The sequence below is a fragment of the Acanthopagrus latus genome, chromosome 7, assembly GCF_904848185.1.
Source record: "Acanthopagrus latus isolate v.2019 chromosome 7, fAcaLat1.1, whole genome shotgun sequence".
Classification (NCBI taxonomy): Eukaryota; Metazoa; Chordata; class Actinopteri; order Spariformes; family Sparidae; genus Acanthopagrus; species Acanthopagrus latus.
Window position 1 is genome coordinate 9,917,171 of NC_051045.1, and position 21,351 is coordinate 9,938,521.

A 21,351-nucleotide genomic window follows, 5' to 3' on the forward strand; every position below is an offset into this window, starting at 1 on the left:
AAATGCTTTGAAAACTATTGAGGGATGGCGCCAGAATCCCTATCCTTATCAGTTTCTACCAAATATTTGTTTGCACATGTGTGCATTCAAGTGTGCACAGTTGTGCCTTGTCTGCCTCATGATTTAATAATGAATGTATTAACACACACATGCATATCACATGAATATATATATACATGGTTATGCATTAAGGGATCCAATAATGGATGTCAAGGAAATGAATCCGCTTACTGCTGCAGCATGTTATCAGTCTTCTGCTTTTATCACAGAATATTGTGACAGACGGGATGTCATTACAATAGTGATCAGCTTTCACTGTCATTCTACCATTTCGCCTTCAGAGAGGGAGGAATTGTGTTGAAAAGGAAAAACAGCCCAGCATGAGATGAACATGAAGAGCTTCTCATAACTGCATAAGTACTTTTTATTTCGTTTAATGAAAAGAGGGAAACTCTCATGCTGCACTGCAATCTTGCACCTCACACAATAACACACAGTAACACACACATAAAAACCTCTCCATTGGGTAATAAATAACAGAAGAGTTCATTTTCAAGAGTGCCAATAATAATCAAGAACATTTCTCCATTTTTTTCTTTTTTGTTTTTTTGTCATTCCCTCTGATTTTCCCTCTATTTTCTTGATAGTATGTGAATATAGGGGAGAAGGAACAGACAGGCGGCGCTCAGCTAAGAGAGATTGATAGTGAAAGTGAGAGAGAGAGGCAGTGAGAGAGAGAGAGAGAGAGAGAGAGAGAGAGAGAGAGAGAGAGAGAGAGAGAGAGAGAGGCAGTGAGAGAAAGAGAGAGAGAGAGAGAGAGAGAGAGAGAGAGAGAGAGAGAGAGAGAGAGAGAGAGAGAGAGAGAGAGAGAGAGAGAGAGAGAGAGAGAGAGAGAGAAAGAGGCATGACTGTATCATCTGGCATCAGAAACCAGACACTGTCTAAATGACCTATTTGTAGACGGATCAAAGCAATTCCCTTCATTACTGACAACTTGTCTGGTTCTTAAGGAGATCTTATCAGTGAGCTTAGCTCCCTTCTGCCAGGCAAAACTGAATCAAATGAGAAATTATCATGCTACCGGGTCTTCGGGGAAAACAGAGAAGAGGAGATGAAGAGAGGGGAATGAATAACACAGAACCGCGATTCTACCACAATTACTGGGGTGCAGAGGAATTAATTCTCACTTAAAAATTCATGTTAACTAACACTTTTAAAGTGTCCAACTACTAACACTTAGATGTGTGACTACACTGCATGTTGTACATATACACTATTGCTTAATCTAAGAATGTGATGATCCAGCTTCCACTTGGATGTGAAAGGGGTTGCTCAGAGCGATGAAACAGAGAATTATAACCTGACATCGCTCTTCCCCTCAGCACCACAAAGCTTTATACTGTATAGCAAGTTTCAGGTCATTGTTTTGGTTCTTGGGCCAACTTGGTTGTTGGCTGGTTTAATCTCACACAATAGCAACTGTTGTCAGTGGAAAAAACAAACAAAAAAAACCCCACTGTATACTATCTGCCCAGCACCAACAGCAGGCAAACACAGTTAGAGAATAGCTGATGAACAAAGTGGAGCTTTAACAGCTTGTTCTAACTCACAGTGCGTCAAATACTGCAGTCTGGTTCATGGGCCAATGTTTCTAAGGGGCCATCCACATGAAAACGCTTCTGTGTGTAAACGCACAAGTTTTGCATCATTTTGGCCGATCATCCGAATGGATCCTGTAAACGCAGTGCCTGTAAATGCACTGTTTTTAAACCTGGCCTCAGGGTGAAAAAATCCAAAAACGCTGCCCTTCTGTTCTGGTGTGGACAGTGAATCCGCATACTTTGCGTATCGATGACGCCATCGCCCCAACCCTACCCCTCGACCTCTCACCTTCGACCTCTTAACCCCGCGACACCTCATAACAACAACAAAGGTGGACCACATGCTTGTGTTCGTGCCGCAAGAGATACTGAGCCTATTAGGATTACTAGGGCAAAATATTGTGCTCCTCTCCCACTACGCTGACCAATAAAGGATTATGGACAACTGACCAACCATTTTTGTCTTCTTGTTGTGTTTTCGGTTTCTCCTTCTACTGTCTTTTTGTATACAGTGTGCAAGCATTATGCACATGCTCTGTCTCTTCTTCTGCGTTTTGGTGAATTTCAAGCGCCACCTATAGGCCTGGAATAAGAACTACAGCGTGTTGAGTCATTTACAATGGATCCATTTGGAAGCAAATATTCTTGAAACAATGCCAAGGAAGACAGGGGAAAAAAAGATTGTTTTGGTACATGTGGACATGGCCTAACACTAACTAATATATTTTTCCATCCATCCATCCATCATCTGTACATATTCTATGTACGCCGCTTAATCCTCTGCAGGGTCGCGGGGGGGCTGGAGCCTATCCCAGCTGACTTAGGGCGAAGGCAGGGGACACCCTGGACAGGTCGCCAGTCCATCGCAGGGCCAATATATTTTTCCCTTAAACCTAAATAAACTGCGACTGTCTGACAACATTAATAACATTCCAAAAGTCATAATATGTCATACTATGTGAACTGTTTGTCAGCACGCTTTATTTTGAAAGTCTAACCGGATGTTAACATATCAATACAAATTTGACCGCAGAGCTCTTCAGGACTTGTTGGAGACCAAACACAGAGCTGAAAGTTGGGTTTCTATTTTTTCCAGTCATTAATTCAAAATAGGGATTGAGCTCACATAGCTACACACTAAGCATGAACTCCACCTAATTTGGCTTTAGCTCTTCAATTAGATATCTTTAACCAGGCTATTCTTGTCTATTTTTTAGGTCGCTCAAGCTCAAGCTCAAGCTCAAGTTCAGGCGATGGTGGGCCTCACTGCTTTGTATGGTAGAGTGTTCCTGAGCATATTACCATTGCATTTGTTTGCCTCAGCATTCAAGCTTTCCCTCAGCCCACGCAAATATCACCATGGCAGATTAGGAAAGAAGGCGCTATATGTAAACAAAGGGGAGGAACATGGAGAGGCTTAGGGCTCCAGAATACACATTTAGAAATAGAATTTGCTGTGTTCACAGGCACTGTCGATGCCAGTATACTCATTATGTTTGCAGGTTTGTCCTCCTCACCAGAGTGATGGAGGCGCTGTGAAAGTAATGACACAAGAAAAAATAAAAAAGAAGAAATAAGTTTCGAACTAGCACTGCTAATGTTCCTACACAAACATTAAAGGATGAACGTGTGTCTCCTAAACTAAACAAGCAGATGGAACCGAGAGATTATTATATAAATGATGGATGAGGAAGTGAATGTGTGCCAAGCAGATTGATGATCTCACAAAATGAGTGACTGCTCTCATTTAACACTACCAATCCATCCACCAATCATGTAAAAAAAGCAGTTCATCTCAGTCGTACAGTGGAAGTCATAAAACAATAAGCTAAGTCAGAATCAATCCATATCAGTCCAATAGATTCGATCAGCAGTAGTTCTTCCTTAAAAGTCCAGTGTTAATATTATTTTTATATTAAGTCTCATCTAGCAGTGCACATTGCAACCAGCTGAATAGCCCTGACATCAGCCTTTCCAATGGTGGCCATCGAAATAGCAATATACACGTAAGGCCCTCTCTTTAGCGTGTGCTGTGGTTTGTCAGCTCTAGGCTACTGTAGAAACATGGTGGTGGAACATGATGAGCTATGTGGATGTGTGATTAAAGGATGACAATATAATTATGGTTATCATATTCAGTTCATACTGTATTTAATTTATGCCCCTAAAGCCCCCTAAATCCTTCAAACTGGACCTTTACTCTACAGGCTACCTGAAAAATAGTTTCACTATGTTGTACATTGTGTGATAAAGGATCAAATAAAGATTCTTATATCATCCTTTTTCTTGAGGCATACAGGTGCTACAGGTCTGATGTATGTTGGTGCATGTACAGGTACATACATTATACCTCAGGCAAACATTGGCAAATTATAATTGACTTCTCCCATACTTTAAAATTATTGGACTGCAGGTATGGCATGCTGAAGATAATCAGAAGGTAATTGCAGTTCTCACATATGGAGAACTGCAATTACCATACACATTGCCATACTGTTCTTGGGGCATTGAGGGTAAAATTTAAACAATTACCATACAAATTACACAATCTTGATACCGTAGATCCCTGTGAATAATCTGGTTTCAAGGTTGATCTTATAGAAGAAATAATGTCAATATCAGCTAAATCTGAAACACCAAAATACAAAAGTAAAGCATAAGTACCATAAGATAATCTGTTAAAAAGGTGGAGCTGATGGTGTGTTGGGTGAGGGTGAATGTCTGACTGGAGACCTGTTCATACTGTGGTCACAAACCATGTTTTACCAGCTCAGTCATTAAAAGCACATAAAGACACGTCTGAGAAAATACAAAAAAAGAATTAAGTTTCGAACTAACACTGTTCATACACAAACATTTCCTAAATTCTGTTTGCATTTGGTTACAAAAATCTGTATTATTAATTATTTCCGTGTTATATCTTTCAGTGAGCTTCAAATGGTTAGTGGGCTGCCTATGTGAAGATCTTGTTGAAAATATAAGACTTTTTAGATGAAGCTACCAGGATTCAACATTGTCTCTAGACAAATACTATTATATGGTCTGAACGTCTAACACCTCTTTTTACCCTATTGTCAACAGGCTAAAATGTTGGTGTGACGTAAACATCCCACAAAACACAAATTTGTTTAATCATTTCAATAATTTGTTCATTTCTGAGTTGAAAGAGAGACAGTATCAATTAGCGTGAAGGTATCTGTCCCAAGTCATATTTCACTGGTTTCTCAGATGTCATTTCAAAGCATTTGATATTTCATATAAAATGTCATAAATATAGAACGATACAGAATGTGAGCTGCCAACAAGAACTTTCAAGGACATTATGATGTGAGTAATATGCAAGTACTGCTGCAATGTCCAATATGAAGCGTATGTGGCTATTGTGTTGGGACAAGTAGCACAACCATCCTTCATTCGGAAGGTTAACGGTTTGATCTTCTGACCCCTGCAGTGAAAACTGCTATGAATTTAAATAAGAGCCTGTGGTCATTTTTGACATGTTTCACTTGAAAGAAACTGTAAAAGGAAAGTTGTAAACACAAAACAAACAAATAAAACAGTGCCACAGAACAAAGCGGAACTGCATTCAACCGCTTGAGTTGGTAAAATCTTCAAAGTACGACTATCTGGCGTAAGCATGTCACACACAAACATTAAGAGAAACCTGCGGGCACACAGATGAACACACACACTCAGACATGTCATGAGTGTGCCAATTAGGTGCGCTGTAGTGTGCCGCTGTTCAGAGAGTGACACTGGTTCAGTGAGCAGTAGGACAGCAGAAACTGTCGCTTGCAGACGGCAAAGTCACAGCAATCCCCTAAGGAGCTGAAAGCCAGGCCTCTCACGGCTCTAAAGCCTAACAAACAGGGATAACTGCACCAAACACGAATGCCAAAAGGAACAAACAGAGAGATGTGTTCCTCTAACAGTACAGTAAAGCCGAACAGGCAGGAGAGAAATACAGGTATTGACCAGCAGTTCACAAACAGACTGGTTAACTGAAGAAAAAGAACATCTACAAGAGAAAGGTTTTTTGGTGGCACTGCATATCACACACATACTCCGTCTGTCAAATGCACTCTGTTGCACGCGCAAAGATAAAAAGACACCTTGTGTGTTTTGCTGTGAGTCAGCAAAGTGTCTGCATTAAAAGCTTTCCTGTGGCCTTTTTAAAACACAGACTTTTGCTCATGCTTTGATGTCGAGCATTGTATCTCTTCAAAAGCTAGGGAAGGATTGATGTTGAGTATCTCAGTTTGAAGTTGGGATTTTCAAAAATGCGCTCGCTAACTTAAGCATAAAACACAAACAGTGTAACATCTTGTATTCATTATCTGAGGAGAGTGGGTGTCTGCATATACAGACGTACCTGTGGCTTAGTGTTTAAGATGGACCTCAATGGAGATTGACCAACTTTTCCTCTGGCGCCCACAAAGTTGACCTGAGGTAAGTGTCTCAAACCCAGTTGGATGTATTGGCTTGAACCTAGTAGACATTTGTGATCCCCAAAAAGGAACTGCAACAAATTTGGTGATTCTTAACTAATTTCTTCTGCCATCACTGGGTCAAAAATCTGACTAACTAACAATAATCCTTTTCTACTATGCAACTCTTTGCGAGCATGTTAGCATTCTGACTTTAGAACTTAGCTCGTAGAATTGCTGTGCAGATTCCTGGAAACACTAGCATGGAAAACTTCTGAAGGGCTCTTGTTAGTCTTATAAAGTCATTTATTCATGCCGAAACAATTGGTGCAAACAACACAATTACGCTGTTCTGTCTCTCATAGTGACATTGCTTTGCTGAGTCTCAACTGGTTAAATCTCAGTCGTGTCCTCTCCTGCTATAACTGAGCCCATACATAAATTGCATTAATGATAATTTGAATTGTGACACATAAAAGTTGCACTCAGAGGTCTATCAAATCACTATTTTAAAATCGCAAAGCTGTTGGCAAAATAAAAACAAATCCTGCTTTCGACCAACACCTGTACTGTGTGATCTTCTTCACCGACATTCACAATGAATGAATACACAGGCAGTCAGAGGTGAGAGGAAGTTGCCATTTTTAACTCTACTGCTGTGCAGGATTTTGAACAGATGGACTTCTGTCATTGCCTCTGAAAAGCTCAGTTTTCCCCTGCCTGTGTTAAAATGCATGCATGCCATTTTCACATTCACAGAGGGGACGGAGGGCCAAAAAGATGAGCTTTCAGATTTATCTGGCTTATTGGTCTCTGTGAGTGTGTGAAAAAAATGAAATGGAGAGATAGTGTGCTCTATGTGCTTTTGTATCATTTGAGTGATAGCTAGAAGTGACGCAGGTGAGATTATTAAAAGACCTTCCTCCACATTAGTGAAAATAACATGGAGTAATGGAAGTTAAGCAGTGAATGACTTTTCCAATTATTGCCGTGTGAAAGGAGTCTGGTCTTTAATAGTGCAGGCTTATGGCAAATTAGAGGTGCTATTCTCCCCGGAGGTAACAATGGAATGACTCGCCCTCCTCACTTCCCTCATCCAGGCAGGGAGAATGAAAATAAGGCAGCCATTGTGGTGGCAGACAAAGAGCGGCCGCACCCCTTAGCTTTGGCTTAGCAGGGTTAAAGTGTGAGGGCTGCCATCTCACCATTACCTCTCTCTCCCTGCCCTCTCTCTCCACCACTCTCTTTCATTAGGGGATTGATTAAATTGTGAAATCGGGAGTGTGATGGATGCATGAATGACTTCTCAAGTCGCTCCCCAAGGCTTCGACAAGGACAATATCAAGGACCCCCTGTAACTCCCTTTCCTCCGTTTATCCCAGGAAACCCAATCTGAGTAATTAGAGTAAAGAGTGTTGGAGACTTGTATAGGAGAGCGAAGCAGAGGGAGAGAGAGGGTGACAGTGGCATGAAATCTGCTGCTATTGCACTTTTCTCAGCCACCCCCCCCACCGATCCACTCCATACCAATACAAGCACACACACTTCTGCACTGCCCGCCTTTCATACACCACTTTCTCCCCTCTTTTCCCACACCCTTTCTTCTCTTGCTTCTTCTCACTTTTAAAAACCACCAGGCAGCAGAGACGAAGAGAAATGCAGACTAGAGGAAAAATGGAGGGAAGAAAGAGTAAGAGGAAGAGGGGGGAATGAAAGTGGCTATGAATTGACTACATCAGCACAAATGTAGCAGAGTATGAGCCCCTTTGGCTGGAAACCTGGAAACAGGAAGTAGAGAAGTTGGCAGGGCGAGACAAAGTTTGGGGGAGAGTTTTTATCCTTTGACCAGACATGTGACCCTTGTGGGATTGTGTCCTGCTGGAATGAATTCCCCTTGCATTGTCTTTTTCAATCTAGTCAGAAACGCATCCAGTTACATCATTTCACAGACACATTTCTAGTGGACACAGCTGAAGGATTGTTTTGGAAGGAAAAGCATACAGTTCATTCCTCCCAGCCTACAGGGGCAAACATTTCGGAGGTATCATGAGAAAAACAGATGTCTAAGGACCCAGATGTGAGTGGAAAAAGCAAAAGAGGTGCTCAGGTAGAGGCGGGAGCAGTATGCACGTTTGATGTTGACTGGAAGCCTGACAAAATGGGCTGCTCCCTGCCAAGCCTGCCCCTGCCAAGCACAGGCAGAAACTGAAGTGGGGCTGGACCTTGCCATGCTGCTGCTGGGCGTTTTGAAAAGTTGCGCATTCACAACACATAGACAGGCTTGCACACACACACACACACACACACACACACACACACACACACACACACACACACACACACACACACACACACACACACACACACACGCACGCACACACACACACACACACACACACACACACACACACACACACACACACACACACACACACACATCCACAAATACATGGTCACACTGCAGCCTCTAAGTGTGTGTCAGAATGTTTCCCAGGATGTTCTGGCTCCTGCTAACCAAGCAAGGGATTCTGCTTGGCAAACTCCACCTCAACAAGAGTCCAGCTGTCATCTTGACAAATGAACCTTGGAAGAGTGAGGTGGTGTGTGTGCTTATGTTTGCGCAGCCATGCATCTGTGTCTGTGGATTCACGCCTGTGTATTTTTACTCAAGCACACGCACGTGTATCATAAGGATGACACACAGATGGCTGGTGTACATGTGGTTCTTGCTTTTTTACAGAAGCAGCTGGCCTGTCATTCCTTGATTGACACAGATCAGAAAATGGATCATCAGTCAGGTTCTGAGAACCTCTTTCTATTCCCAGAAGTCATCAGGGAAACATTGTTGAAAATCTGGATATATACCAGCCGATTGACTTAATGCTGAGTCCTCTTTAAAGTGACACTGACTATATAGCAACCAGCACAAATCACCTTATATAAAGAAGGGCTTTGCACGGCCTCAGATGAACCATAACATCAATCCCTGTATGCCGCGATGCCAGGTGCTGTGCAAAGAGCTATGCATCACTCTGGTTTTATGAACAATGTGGGATGTTAAAGCTTTTATAGAGCGTTAGGAGGAAATGTTCTTTTCTCCTGAAAATGAAGAGCAAATAAAAAATGTGTAAAGCAGCATCGGGGAGTACTGGCCAGAAGTACGCATAAGCGGGAAGCAATGAGATGGCTGCAAAGTTAAAGGACGAGTTATAAAATACCGGCAACTTTTTATCTGGTGCTTAACTGTTTATCTTAGGAGCCATTTCATCTTGAGATGCTGTAAAGCATTTCATTGCACAGTGAGGAATTTTATTACACACATACACAGTGATGTATGTATGCTTGTGCCAGACCTTCATGTGTGTCTGTCTGAGCTTCAAGTGTGTGTGTGTGTGTGTGTGTGTGTGTGTGTGTGTGTGTGTGTGTGTGTGTGTCTGTGTGTGTGTGTGTCTGTGGTTGGGGGTATTACCAGCATACAAAAACCATGATCACCCCATGACAGTATCCATTATACTTGCATGAAAAGATTCTGACTGAGGCTTTTCACTGTAAATGACGAAATAAATAGGATCACTTTATTCTGAAGCAGGCCTCAATTTTGATTTCCCTCACATTTTTACCTCTAGGAGAGAAAGAGCCAAAGATGGGGGAATGGAAAAAAAACAAGCACATTAAGTGTGATTAGAATTTTTTATCACATGACTTACACCCAAACGAGCTTCAATTCAATTCAATCTCATGCCTTAGGTTTTTCCCATCGTAATTACCTTTTTGTTTGTTTCCTCCGAATGCCGTTTTTTTGAGTTGAATCGCATTTTATTCTCTTAGGTGTGTCTCTCAGGGAAACATACAAACATTACTGAGCAAGGTGGGTGGATGTTCAGTATTACCTGATTGGACAACTGCCATGTGTGCGTGTCTGCCTGCATGATTTCCTCTGTATCTACTTGTATGCTCTGCTGTCATTCTGTCCCTCTGTCTGTCTGCCAACCTGTCCTCTCTATTTGACCGACCTTGTCTCATATCACCAACAATCACTACCACCCTCAAACCGCTTTATCGCTGGTCCCCACCTCCCTGAGTCCCCTTCAGAATATCTTTCTTCCAATTTCACTGCACATTATTTTTTCATGTCTTCAGAGGAATAGAGATTCTTGGCTCTCCTTCATCCTACTGATCCACAGGGTCGCAAAGGCCAACCTCCAGGGGACCAGGCAGAGGCTGTTTGTTAAGCTGTTATTTATCTCCTTCATAAAGTCCTCCTCATCTCCTATTAAAGAGCCCAGAACTGTTGCCCTTGACTCACACATAACTCTTGTGTCTTTTGGAGAGATGATTTACTGTTTAATTTAACACCAACTGAACCCAGGAGGGAGCCCGCCTGGTGCTGCCTGATGTCATATCAGAGAGGAATGTGTTGGGGGGGATTTGTGAACATGTGTGTGTTTATCTCTATGTGTGTGTGTCTGTGTCTGTGCTTTCTGTTTGTGTGGGTATGAGTGAGTGGGTGGCTGAGGCAGGGTTTTTTTTGTTGTTTATTTCATTATTGTAAAGCATCTGTAGCTGCAGCTCTGGGCCTGGGTGTGCACAACGAGGCCGCGTCTGGAAAATATTCTCTTGAAAAATAAACCGTACCCGACGATGCCTGATGAACATGTTTACAGGGACTTCACGCCACTAATTTCAAAATAATGAGATATTAAACAGTGAAAATTACATTTCAGTCTCACTTCCCTGAACACAAGAGGGAAACAAAGGCCAAATGTTGCTGACAAATATATGAATGTTGTAACAATTTATTTTCCTCGTCAATACCAGGAGATTGTAGGAGACTCCATTTCCTGGGGCTGATAAATGTAATTACATTGATCGCACTAATTTCATTAGAGGAAAGGAAATGAAGCTCATAAGGTATTTGTTATATGCCAAGACAAGACTACTCTACAAAGAGAGGGGGTCTGGCTCTTAAGAAAATAGGGGATCATTGAAGAGAAAAAAGAATCAGAACAAACCGGAAAATAATAAGGCTGTCAAGGCATTCGTGAAGCCTTTCCCCATCGACCACCTTCTTCCGTGAGATATTTATGTGTCCCTGGATGCCCAGCTCTTCTCTTATATACCTGAGTCTCTTGGTGTTGAGAGGATAATAAAATTGCTTTTATGGCCATATGTTTCATTAATGATATGAGCTGTCAAAAAAGACAAGGGTGAGCATGTTCCTGCATCACAAGACTCCATTAGCAAGAGTAACAATGTAAAGCACTCTGAACTTCCTCCGGTTTTTCATTCATGCCATAATAACCAAGGGCTGGCTATGGAGCTCCATCTTAACTGTTACAAGAGCAGACTTTATTAAATAAATGAACAGTCATTTTTACATTAGCAGTTTCCAATGTTGACTTACTTGTGCACAGATTGAATAGTTGGGGTAACCCTCTAAATCAACTATTTTCCCATTACAGTGCTCTACATGTTATGTTCATCATCCCAAGTGTGCCAGAAAAACAGCGAACAGTAGGAAGCACTAGATAACATACCTCTTCCGACTACATCCACAAGTAAATAACATGTTTTACAAAATATCAATCACTTATATTCTGAATTAGACACATTGCTTTTTCTGAGGGTGATGTCAGAAGCTGCTAAGGAGTGAGACGTCTCGCTTCTTTCTCATCTTTGTTAAGAGATGCACATGCGCAGTACTGATCTGGCAGCTGATAGGCAAGGAAGCTTGAACAGAAACACACAAAGAACAAACGTAATAGCACTGCATCGATTGTATCCACTCACATTAAAGACAAAGATTTAAAGGGGTATCGGAAAAAAAATAAGAGCTACAGTTGAGGCCCATGTGGATGTCATTAGTTTTGCAGGTATTCAGTCATAAACCCAAGTTACTGGTGCGTTAAGCTTTGATTTGATGGTGCTGCAAGAAGAAAGGTCAAGGGATTACAACATTCATCCTGAGGGAATTTTACACCAGTCCTGCAAATAATTGTAGATAAAACTAAAATTCAAAAAGGTCAACTGCAGATGCTGCTAGACGAGTAGATGGGGATTGCTAAACTCAGTCGGCTCAGTCGGAGTAACTGTAGAATATGGCAGTCCATCCAGTAGTTGTTGAGATATTTTAGTCCGGACCAAAGTGGTGCACTGACCAACTGTCGACCTAGCATCTGAAATTCCCATCCATAGAGCAATGAGGCAAAGATGTAACAAAAAAAAGGAGGATCAGTAAATATCTGACTGCAGACTGCAGATTTAGCAAAATGATTTGCAATGTCACCAAACAAGGTTTGCTTGTGCTGGAACAAAAGAGCTGAGGTTTGTGGGGAAAATACCTTGTGTGAATTCTTAAGAAGGTGAAATCAAACAAAAAGCCAAGAGATTAAAAACGTGTCAAGATGTGGTATTCAGTAAAACAAAGTGCAAATGTAATGCTGATCTGACTGTTTGCACCCCCAGACTCCAGTGAGATCTCTTTTCCTCCCTCTTCAAACTCTACAGGAGGTCCAAGCATACCTGAAAGGTTTGTTTTTTTCTTCTTTTCATCCTGGCTTGATAGAGCTAATGTAATGTGTGTGTTTGAATTGAGTATGTTTGTGTTGAAGTTGTAAGCATGCCAAGAAAAAGGACCTTGGCAGTGCACGGGAACTTTGAAAGAACACAAAAACAAAAAAAAACCATACCCTAGAACAAACTATGCTTGAATACATATACAGCAGTGCACATCCTGTACAGCTGATGTGTTTGAGGGACTTAATGTCGGCACACATTTGTTTTCACAGCTTGAATTTATTTAGCCCAGAGCCCGGAGTTCGGTTCAGGTCCACATGGGCAGCAATGTGGTTTCCTAGTGACTGAGCTCTGGATCTGGATTTTGATCCTTAAATACTTGCATCCCTGCGTTTCACCATCCTGCGGTTTCTCTGGTGGACCGAGTTAAAGAAAAACAAGATGGAGTTCTGTTTTTCTGGCTTAGTTTTTTCTTCTCTTTGTTCGGGGATAAAGCAGAAATGCGACCAAACAAAACCCCAAACAATGAGCATATACAAAGGCAACAACACGGCACATGCGCTTTGCTGATCCTTTGTTTGTTGCTTACGTAGGACAAGTAATTTCTCTCTGTGCCTGGGTATGCATGCACACGTTTGTTTGTGATTGAGTGTGTGTGCTTGTGAGCGTATGTCTCCGCAGGAGAGAGTCGAAAAAGATGAAGGGGCAGGCTAGTCAGTGCAGTGCTGGTGTTGGCCGAGCGGTGGGGTGGTAGATGCCAGAAGGCTTCATTAGACTCGAGGGAAGAGGCCGTGAACAGCAGTTCTCCGGGAAGTCTATCAGACCTAAACACAAACACAGACGTGCCTCTAATCCCGGTTGAACCCTACTTTGCCTCTCGCTTCTTTCCCTTTCTTTCTGTCGCTTTCTCTTGTTCTCACTCACACGCACACGTCTTTCCACCCCCCTGCCTCAAATTCTCCAATGCAATCAGCCACAGCTCCAGCTCGCTTGTACAGTATGTTGCTTTTTGTTTCCTCCTTTTCTTTCAGATCTCCCCCCCCCCCTTTTTTTGTCTGTCTTTCTGGTGTTTTTGTTGTTGCCGTCTCTGTCAGTGAAGCGGAGCAGTCATTAATCACTGGTAAACGTACGCAGAGGAGATGGCAGACACCTCAGGGGGGGAGTTCTCTCATTCTGCTCAGAAAACGCTTTTCACAACATGCTCCGCAGAGAGAGTTGTAGAAATTGGAGTACAGGTGCTGCAGTGAGTACCATAAACATAACCAGATGCACTGCAACACACATCAAATCGGATACAAATGTCAGTATTTTGTGCACTGCTTAACATTCGGGCTCCCTGTTATTAGACATATTTCCTCAAGCTGAAACCAGGAAATAAATGCCTGCAACAAAATACTGATACACATGAGTTGTTGATTATAGTGCAAGATATCAAATGAGCTTCTTTCTCTATATATCAGTCAATAGAGGGCTTTTGACAAGCACCCATTTATTTGGCTTACTGCTCTCACAAATGCTGTTTCTCTCTATGGAATTCCTGTCAATATAATGTCCTGAGATTATTGAGGGGCGCAGCCTCACTTTATCGAAATATTTGGCTTCTCTTTCTCAAGGACAGCTGGCACACAGATGAATTTTCTTCCAAAGAAATATTATCCAATAAAACAACAGTTTAGCTGAAAATTGCAGTCATTTTCACATCCCTTATTCTAGTTCTCAAAATAAATGTTTTCTCTCTCAAAATAATACCTCCATTAAATAAATACTAAATCATTACCGAGTGAGCGTACGCAGGTTAGAAGTGAATCAACAACAGGTTTGAAGAGAGAGACTGAAAAGACAGATGACAAGGACACAAATGATGCAATCGGTGAACAATTAGAAGAAAAGAGATGGTGAGAAAAGGGGTAAAAACACGACTAAAGCTTTGAGAAAGTGTTTTTGTACATACTGTAGGTGTTTAGAGATACCTCAGTCAGTTTCATGTGAGGGAAAAGCTAATTAATATTACTTAAAAAGAGAACTTTACACAATAGACTATAGTCCTCAAACCATTGCTAGAGCTTCACAGGCGAATGTTGTGGCATTCTCCTAAGCAACTGAAGTAGCTGGGGACTTAATCTTTTCAAAATATATTGGGATATATTTACTACTACCTGCTTCAGTTGTTTAGAGGAATGCTGCAATGCTGTTTTGCTGTGAAGTTCCAGAAAGCTGGACTATGAAATTACACTTGACTATTCATCCTCACAAGGTCAAGTAGAATGACTGAAATGTAATTTTTGGGTGAACTTATCCTTAATTCTAAGATAGGTTAGTCATCTTTGGCTGTAGCTTCATTTATGACAGTGGTAATCATCCTCTCATCTAACCCCCAGTGATGAAGAGAATAAGCATATTTCCCCAAATATCAAACTAATCCATTAAAAGCATCTGAAGTGTGGTACAACCCACACCAGCAACTCTGACCAGTCAAAAACACATCTTTCACTCTCTCTATTATTTTTCTCACAGAGTCAGCGAACAGTACAATAAAACAGGCATTCTAACTGGACAAACATTTATTCATACCCCATCTGGCTCCTTGGCTAAACTGTTGTTTCATCAGGGTTTTGTACATTTTTCTGCTGACGGCTGTTCTAATGGGGGGTTAAGGGAGTTGGGTGGTGGCGGCGGGGGTGGTTACGTTGAGTCTTTATTTACCCGAGCAGAAGAAATCAATGTCTCTCTGCCGTAGGAGAAGTGTGTGGATCAATGGAAGGTTTCAAAAAGCCTCTGTGAAAAATCAATGTCCCTTACATGCTATTGATGGCTGTTTGGCCGCAGAAGAAAGAGAACGACAATGAACACCTGTTTATTGTGAAAAATTACTCCCCCCACTCTTTGTTTTAGTCTTTCTGGAACTCTTCCTCTCTTTGCTTTGTTCTGCTTAGTGTCTCTGTTCCCTATCCATGGCTCACTTTGCCAAGTTTTTATTTAGTCTTTTTGTTTAAAGTTAAGCACTTCTTATTCCCTTCAAATGAAAGCCGTGAGTTGAACATTATATGGACTTGAAGTTGCAATATGTAACATTTCTGCATTCAGATGGCTAAAAATGACTTTACCTTTGTTATGGACAGGTCATGCACCTGTGCCCTGTTGGACCGTAATTTAGCAAACTGAATTGTATAGTACTTAATGGCAAGGTTTTTCTTTCTCACTTGAATTGTGCCATGAATTACACATGTTCATCAATTTTATAGATAAAAAAATTTAAAAAACTCGAGAAAAGCTACAATTTGATATAAAAGATCATCAAATACCATTTAGTTTTGTGTATAACCTCCCTGTGTATAACATCTCTGCATGTCACCATCAACAACATGGCTGCCACATCAGCATAGCAAAAGTATTTAAAAAGATGAATAACTGGCCACACTGACAACTGCAGTTATGTGAAAAGACAGTTAGTCAGCTGTGTAAACTAGGTAATGTACAGGACCGGCTCTTCAAGGTTTGCTAAGGCAACTGTAAATCAGAATTATGCTACATTTTAGTTTTTTTAACCATTATTTCTTTGGATTTATTGCTGAAACACATACTGCCTGTAACAGACATTTCTAAATCAGCAATAGAGAAGAAGCCGCTTGTTTTGGGGTTAAGAGCTGTGGACTTTGAGACCATCACAACGCATGATGTCTTTCAACCATTAAACCTGACCAGTTGGACTGCACTGGGGAGGAAATGAGACAGAATAAGAGCCATGCTTGGTTTGAGGTGAAATCAGAGACTGTGTCCATAGACCCCTGTTTCTATCACAACATCTTAGAGCTGTTGAATTCAAGCAACATTTTTGTGCAAACTCTATTTGTTGTCTTAAATGTCACAATTGCTTGAGACAAAAAGCAATACTTTACATCTTTACATTTAGATACATTAATTGCATTACTTATTTACTCATTAATACATTTATGGGCATTATGATAAGAGGCTAGTGGTCTGCTGATCCCAGAACTGCTGGCAGTCTGTTTTTCAAAGTCAGCCATGCCTCCTCATGACTCATACCAGAATAAATAGTTACAGAGGGAGATTTAGATGAGACAAAAAATTCTTGGCCTCTCTTTTTTCTTTTTTTCCACTGTTGGGAGTATGGCCTTCAAACAGAGTGTCGGCTAATATTAGCAGAATGCAGTGCAGAGGGCAGCAAGTGGTCTGTTGTGTGAATCATATTGTCACAACTTCAGCCAGACCCTGACATTCATCTACTTATCTTCTCTGTTTTCCTGTCATATGCCAAGGAACCTTTAAAAGACGAAAGGTCATTTCATCACTGAATCTCACTTGGTGGCAAAACTGTGGTGACAGCTGTACTAAAGCTCTCTGACTCTCTGAAGTGTGGTCTTTTATTGTGGTATTTTTCTTCATCAAAAGTCATATGTTGCAGAAAGGTTGGATTTTAATGTGTTTCTCCATGCATCTCATGCATCTCCAATTGACTTCATAACAGCTGTCAACTGGGTCTGGCCCCAAAATGAGATTTGGTGACATGATGACCCTTCTTTCCTTTTAAAATGTACAAATTAAGGAACTCCCTTCTGCTCAGTAGTAGCCCCTTTCCCCCAAGTCCAATCAAATGACCAAATCTGCCCATTTCTTTACCTGCTACCCTTCCTGATTAGTCAAGCTCTACACTGTCTTTGCCAGAGTGTAGTGTGTATATTCCTAAAGAAGACTTAAAATATAGGAACGCACAAAAGGTGGGCCTTGCAAAAAAAAGGGCACCACTGGTCGACTTTTTGTTGCAGTAGATACTTTTGGTACTGGTATGTGTAGGAGATAAGCGAATGCTTTAAGCTACTGAGTTGCTTCAAACCAGAATAATTGACTAATTAATTCGCTTCTGATTGATTTATGTTTCGACACAGTTTCTGTCTCGAACACTCCATTTATTGTCCTTTACATGTGTTCTTTTAATGATCAAACATAACATTTCACTTTTGTAAACAAAACAATAATAACTCAAATTCAGCAACAACTTGTCTCAGTGTCAGCTATACACAGCATGAGTGTGAGTGGTCAAAAACTATTTACCTGTCCAGGTGGACACATCTGCCTGGGAAAAAGTTTGGTTCCAACTTATAACATCTGTGCCAATTACAAAAGCGACACCTGATAATTTAAATGACATTGTAAACAATATAATGGCTCCTACAGTATGTATTTTATGACTACATTTATTCTGCTTAAGTACTTTTTTTTGTTTTACCAAATTACAGTACTTTAACTTGCGTACAGTTTTTGCCCATGCTGCCTACCTCTGATTATGAGAAAGCAGAGAACTGCTGTCCATCATCTGGAAAGACAAATGAGGTGGAACCAGTGATGCTAACATCATGCTACATCCAGCACAACTATTTGTGACTTGAAGCTGATAGGGTTTAGTGTTAAGCTACGGAGTTACATGATGCGCACTACACCTTGAAGTACAGTGGAAGAGTCTGAAGTGTGAGAGCAATTATTTCAGCACTGCTATTAAAAAAAGGCAGTCAATAACATCTCGCTGAGCTTTGACACTGTCTTGGCTTTAAGGAGCAATGGGAGTACAGTTCTGCCAACACTTCACCTAAGCATCAACATCTCCCTCGAGCCATGTCAGGCTGCAAGCTCAGAGGCCAGTCAGTAGAGCCTCTGTCCTGACACCTGCCAGGTCCTGTGCTGGCCTGATCAAAGTGACAGTGCCGCAGACCTGGGGAGATGCAGGTGAGGGCTGCTGTCACCCCACCTGTCCAACTGATGGCAACTTGGTCAGGGCAGGGAGAAAAGCGGCGGGATGGTGGGGAAGGCCGCTGTCTGCATGTCACTCAGTGCTGCGCTGGATGACAGAACAGCCCATTAGGAAAGGGACTGACTTCACAGGCCATTAGAGGAGGCATCACACAGCCACAGCACACAGAGCACTGAGTAATGGCACAGTTGGAGAGAGACACTGGGGGGGGGGGGTTTCTGTCCGGGGGTGAGACAGAATGACTGTGAACTCTGTTTTCCAACATGTTCCAAAAAATTGGAAATTGCGATTAACATATTAAATGTCAGAGACTGAAAAAAAAAGTTCTGTTTGCTTGATGAAATTAAAGTTGAAACAGATGCACAAAAGCCTCAATTCTCAGCAGGGGACCAAAGAGGTTGTAAAAGTGGAATAAACACATAAACAATATGTATGGCAAAATCATTCCCATGCCATCCAACCCCCAGAGCTGTCTCCTTGTTAAAATCTTTAGTTCTCAGTATGGCCCTGCTGCCCTCCAGTCATCATTAAAGAGAAAGACGGGAGCCTGAGACCCCAACGGAGGCATCAGCACGCATCACTTCTCCTCTGCTCTGAACGCTACACTCTCAGCAATCCACCAGCCCCTGACGGACCTATTTACTGCACAAAGTGGATTGTGTTTGGCTGCACAATATACCTTCAAATGTTCCTTTGATACCCCCCCCCCCCCCCCCCCCCCCCCCCGCCCCGCCTGTCCTCATCCCCGCAGTCTCTCTCTGGTTTTAACCAGCTCATGGAATCAGCAGAACTGTTTGGCCAGTTTATGGCTGGTGTAGCACTACTGAAGGGCTGAGCAAGCTCAGATGAGAGTGCCACACCATGCCAGGCTGATGGGACACACTCCAACTCCAAAACAAAGACTTACAACTCTCGTCTTTGACTTGATGTTTTTGTTTCTCTATCTAAAAAAAAGAGAGGAGAATCAAAAAAAGTTTCCTTCAAGCAGCTCCTGAGGCTTTTCCCTGGGGATTGGATGAAGCCTGGCAGGAAAACAAAGAACAGAAACAAAAGGAAAAAGTGCTTCTTTTGCACAATTTAAGACCCAAAAGAGATAAACTGTGAGAGGTTTGTAAACAGCAAGGAAAAGCTGATGGCTAGATATCCCAGATAAAGAGAGAAGAAAAGTGGGAGCAGGGAATGAGACAGTGGACTCCTGGAATGATGTTTTTTGATGAATTACAGCACGCACAACAAGCTCAGAGTCTAGAGATCTGCTATGAGAGAGGCAAACTGCGCATTCTGTTGTGACAGAATCTCTGAAATCTTAAACACTCTGCAGCTTGAGCTTTGCACAACAACACATTTACACAAACATTTATTTATTCATGTTTTTTTGTCAGACAGCTTTGTACAGGCTCGACCTTCAACCATGTTGTGTTGATATTTCGTACTTATCAAAACTAGCAGTTTTGCAGAAATTAAATTTGCAGTGATGGGAGTAAGTTGTTGTTGCCACATTTCAATACTGAACGCTAAATGAGAATGTTAGGGTTTATTGAATAATGATGAGGCAACGACAGCTGAGGTGTCGTTTAGTTCTAAAGGCATGGATGCCGGTTATTGTCCATGTTATTACCTCTGATCTATTCAAGTTTAAACTATCAAGATGTTATTGGGCAAGGCGGATGAACCTCATTGTTCTTATGGGCCTGGGAAGCTTTTCTAACATTCTCCTTATATCCCACAGGAGGCTCAGAGTTATGGCTTCAGCAAAGATTCTGTGACAAATTGTATTGTTATAAAGGAGCTAGAGAAATAGTATTGAACTTCGGGCAACCTTTCTGAAATGGCCTGATAAAGGAAAGAAAGGATGCATGAAGGAGCAGAAATAATCATTCGATTCACTGTGAACCCAATGGACCTCTCACTGTGGGAGGGTTTAGCTGCTTAGTTGTTTTGGAGCCCGTTCCGTGTCTGAAGGGGAAATGTCTCAGGGCCAATCAGGGCTGTTTAAATACCTTAAGATTTTGTGGCTATAATTACATCGGGGGATCACAACATAATCATCTGCGAGGACGAGGAGAACAAACCCGTTATGTTAATGTATTTCTGTTCTTTATCACTAATCATCACACACCCACAATCAGCGTTAGCCATGAAGTGCCCTCAAGAAATCCCAGCTGTGAATTCAGAACGAATCAGTGATGCGGCCCATCAAAACTGTCACTTACGCTGACGAGCATCTGAGGGAATGGTCCTCGAGAATTTTCTGCCACGTTGATTGGTGGGATCACCCAGTCCCTCTTCTGTCTCCGCAGACCCTTGGAGCTGTTCAGGCGGGACCCTGAGAACATGATGACAGGGGGTGGTGCCTGAAACGCCTCCTTCCTCTCTTTTCTCTCTGCAACTTTCCCCTCTTCCTTCGTGACCTTTAAGACAACACAAGGCTTTATTTAGTAGGCTGTTAATGATAACAGTAACTGATGTGATGGCCGAGGGTTTTCTATGTCAGATCAGAAGCTCAAAGGACAACAAGACAAGTTTAGTACTGGGCCGTACAATTGGGCCGCAGCAGGGCATATCTCCACCACTGTGGTTACCGGGTACATCTGATCCCACTAACAATCTGCACATACATACAACCTATGTTGTGATCTATGTTCTCTAATAATATTAGCAGATTTATGTAATATCATTTCAACAGACACTAGATAGTCAATTGTTATATTAAAACCATTTTTTAATTGATATGGTATGGCAAAATTCAGGAAACCTAGATACAGGCAAAATTGACTCCTGCCTCATTTTCAATGATGTGAGTTCTTTAGTTGCCACAGTCATAGGTTTCCTTGGCAGCAAGTTCTGGTGGCACCATCTCTTTGTTAGCTAAAACATTTCCCTAATTTTAGCTACATGTGTTTTAAGACAACTGTAGTGAGGAAGTGCTATGGAAGTGTGTAAGGCAGCTACTCCCCACCATGAAAGGCAGCCGGGGGCAGACTTCCCTTTTGTCATTGTGGGGCTGCTTTTGCAACAATAATATATCTATTATTTAACCTGC

At 41.8% G+C, this 21,351-nt stretch overlaps 1 protein-coding gene across 5 annotated transcripts in view; it reads right to left on the reverse strand.

Annotated features, from left to right (window-relative positions):
* LOC119022980 (cadherin-4-like) overlaps positions 1-21,351 on the reverse strand; it is a 244,394-nt gene that overhangs the window by 42,122 nt on the left and 180,921 nt on the right. For all 5 annotated transcript variants that reach the window (XM_037104523.1, XM_037104524.1, XM_037104526.1 and 2 more), the window contains one exon: positions 20,522-20,719. In XM_037104523.1, coding sequence (XP_036960418.1) covers positions 20,522-20,719 — 198 coding nt within the window. The remainder of the gene's footprint in view (positions 1-20,521; positions 20,720-21,351) is intronic.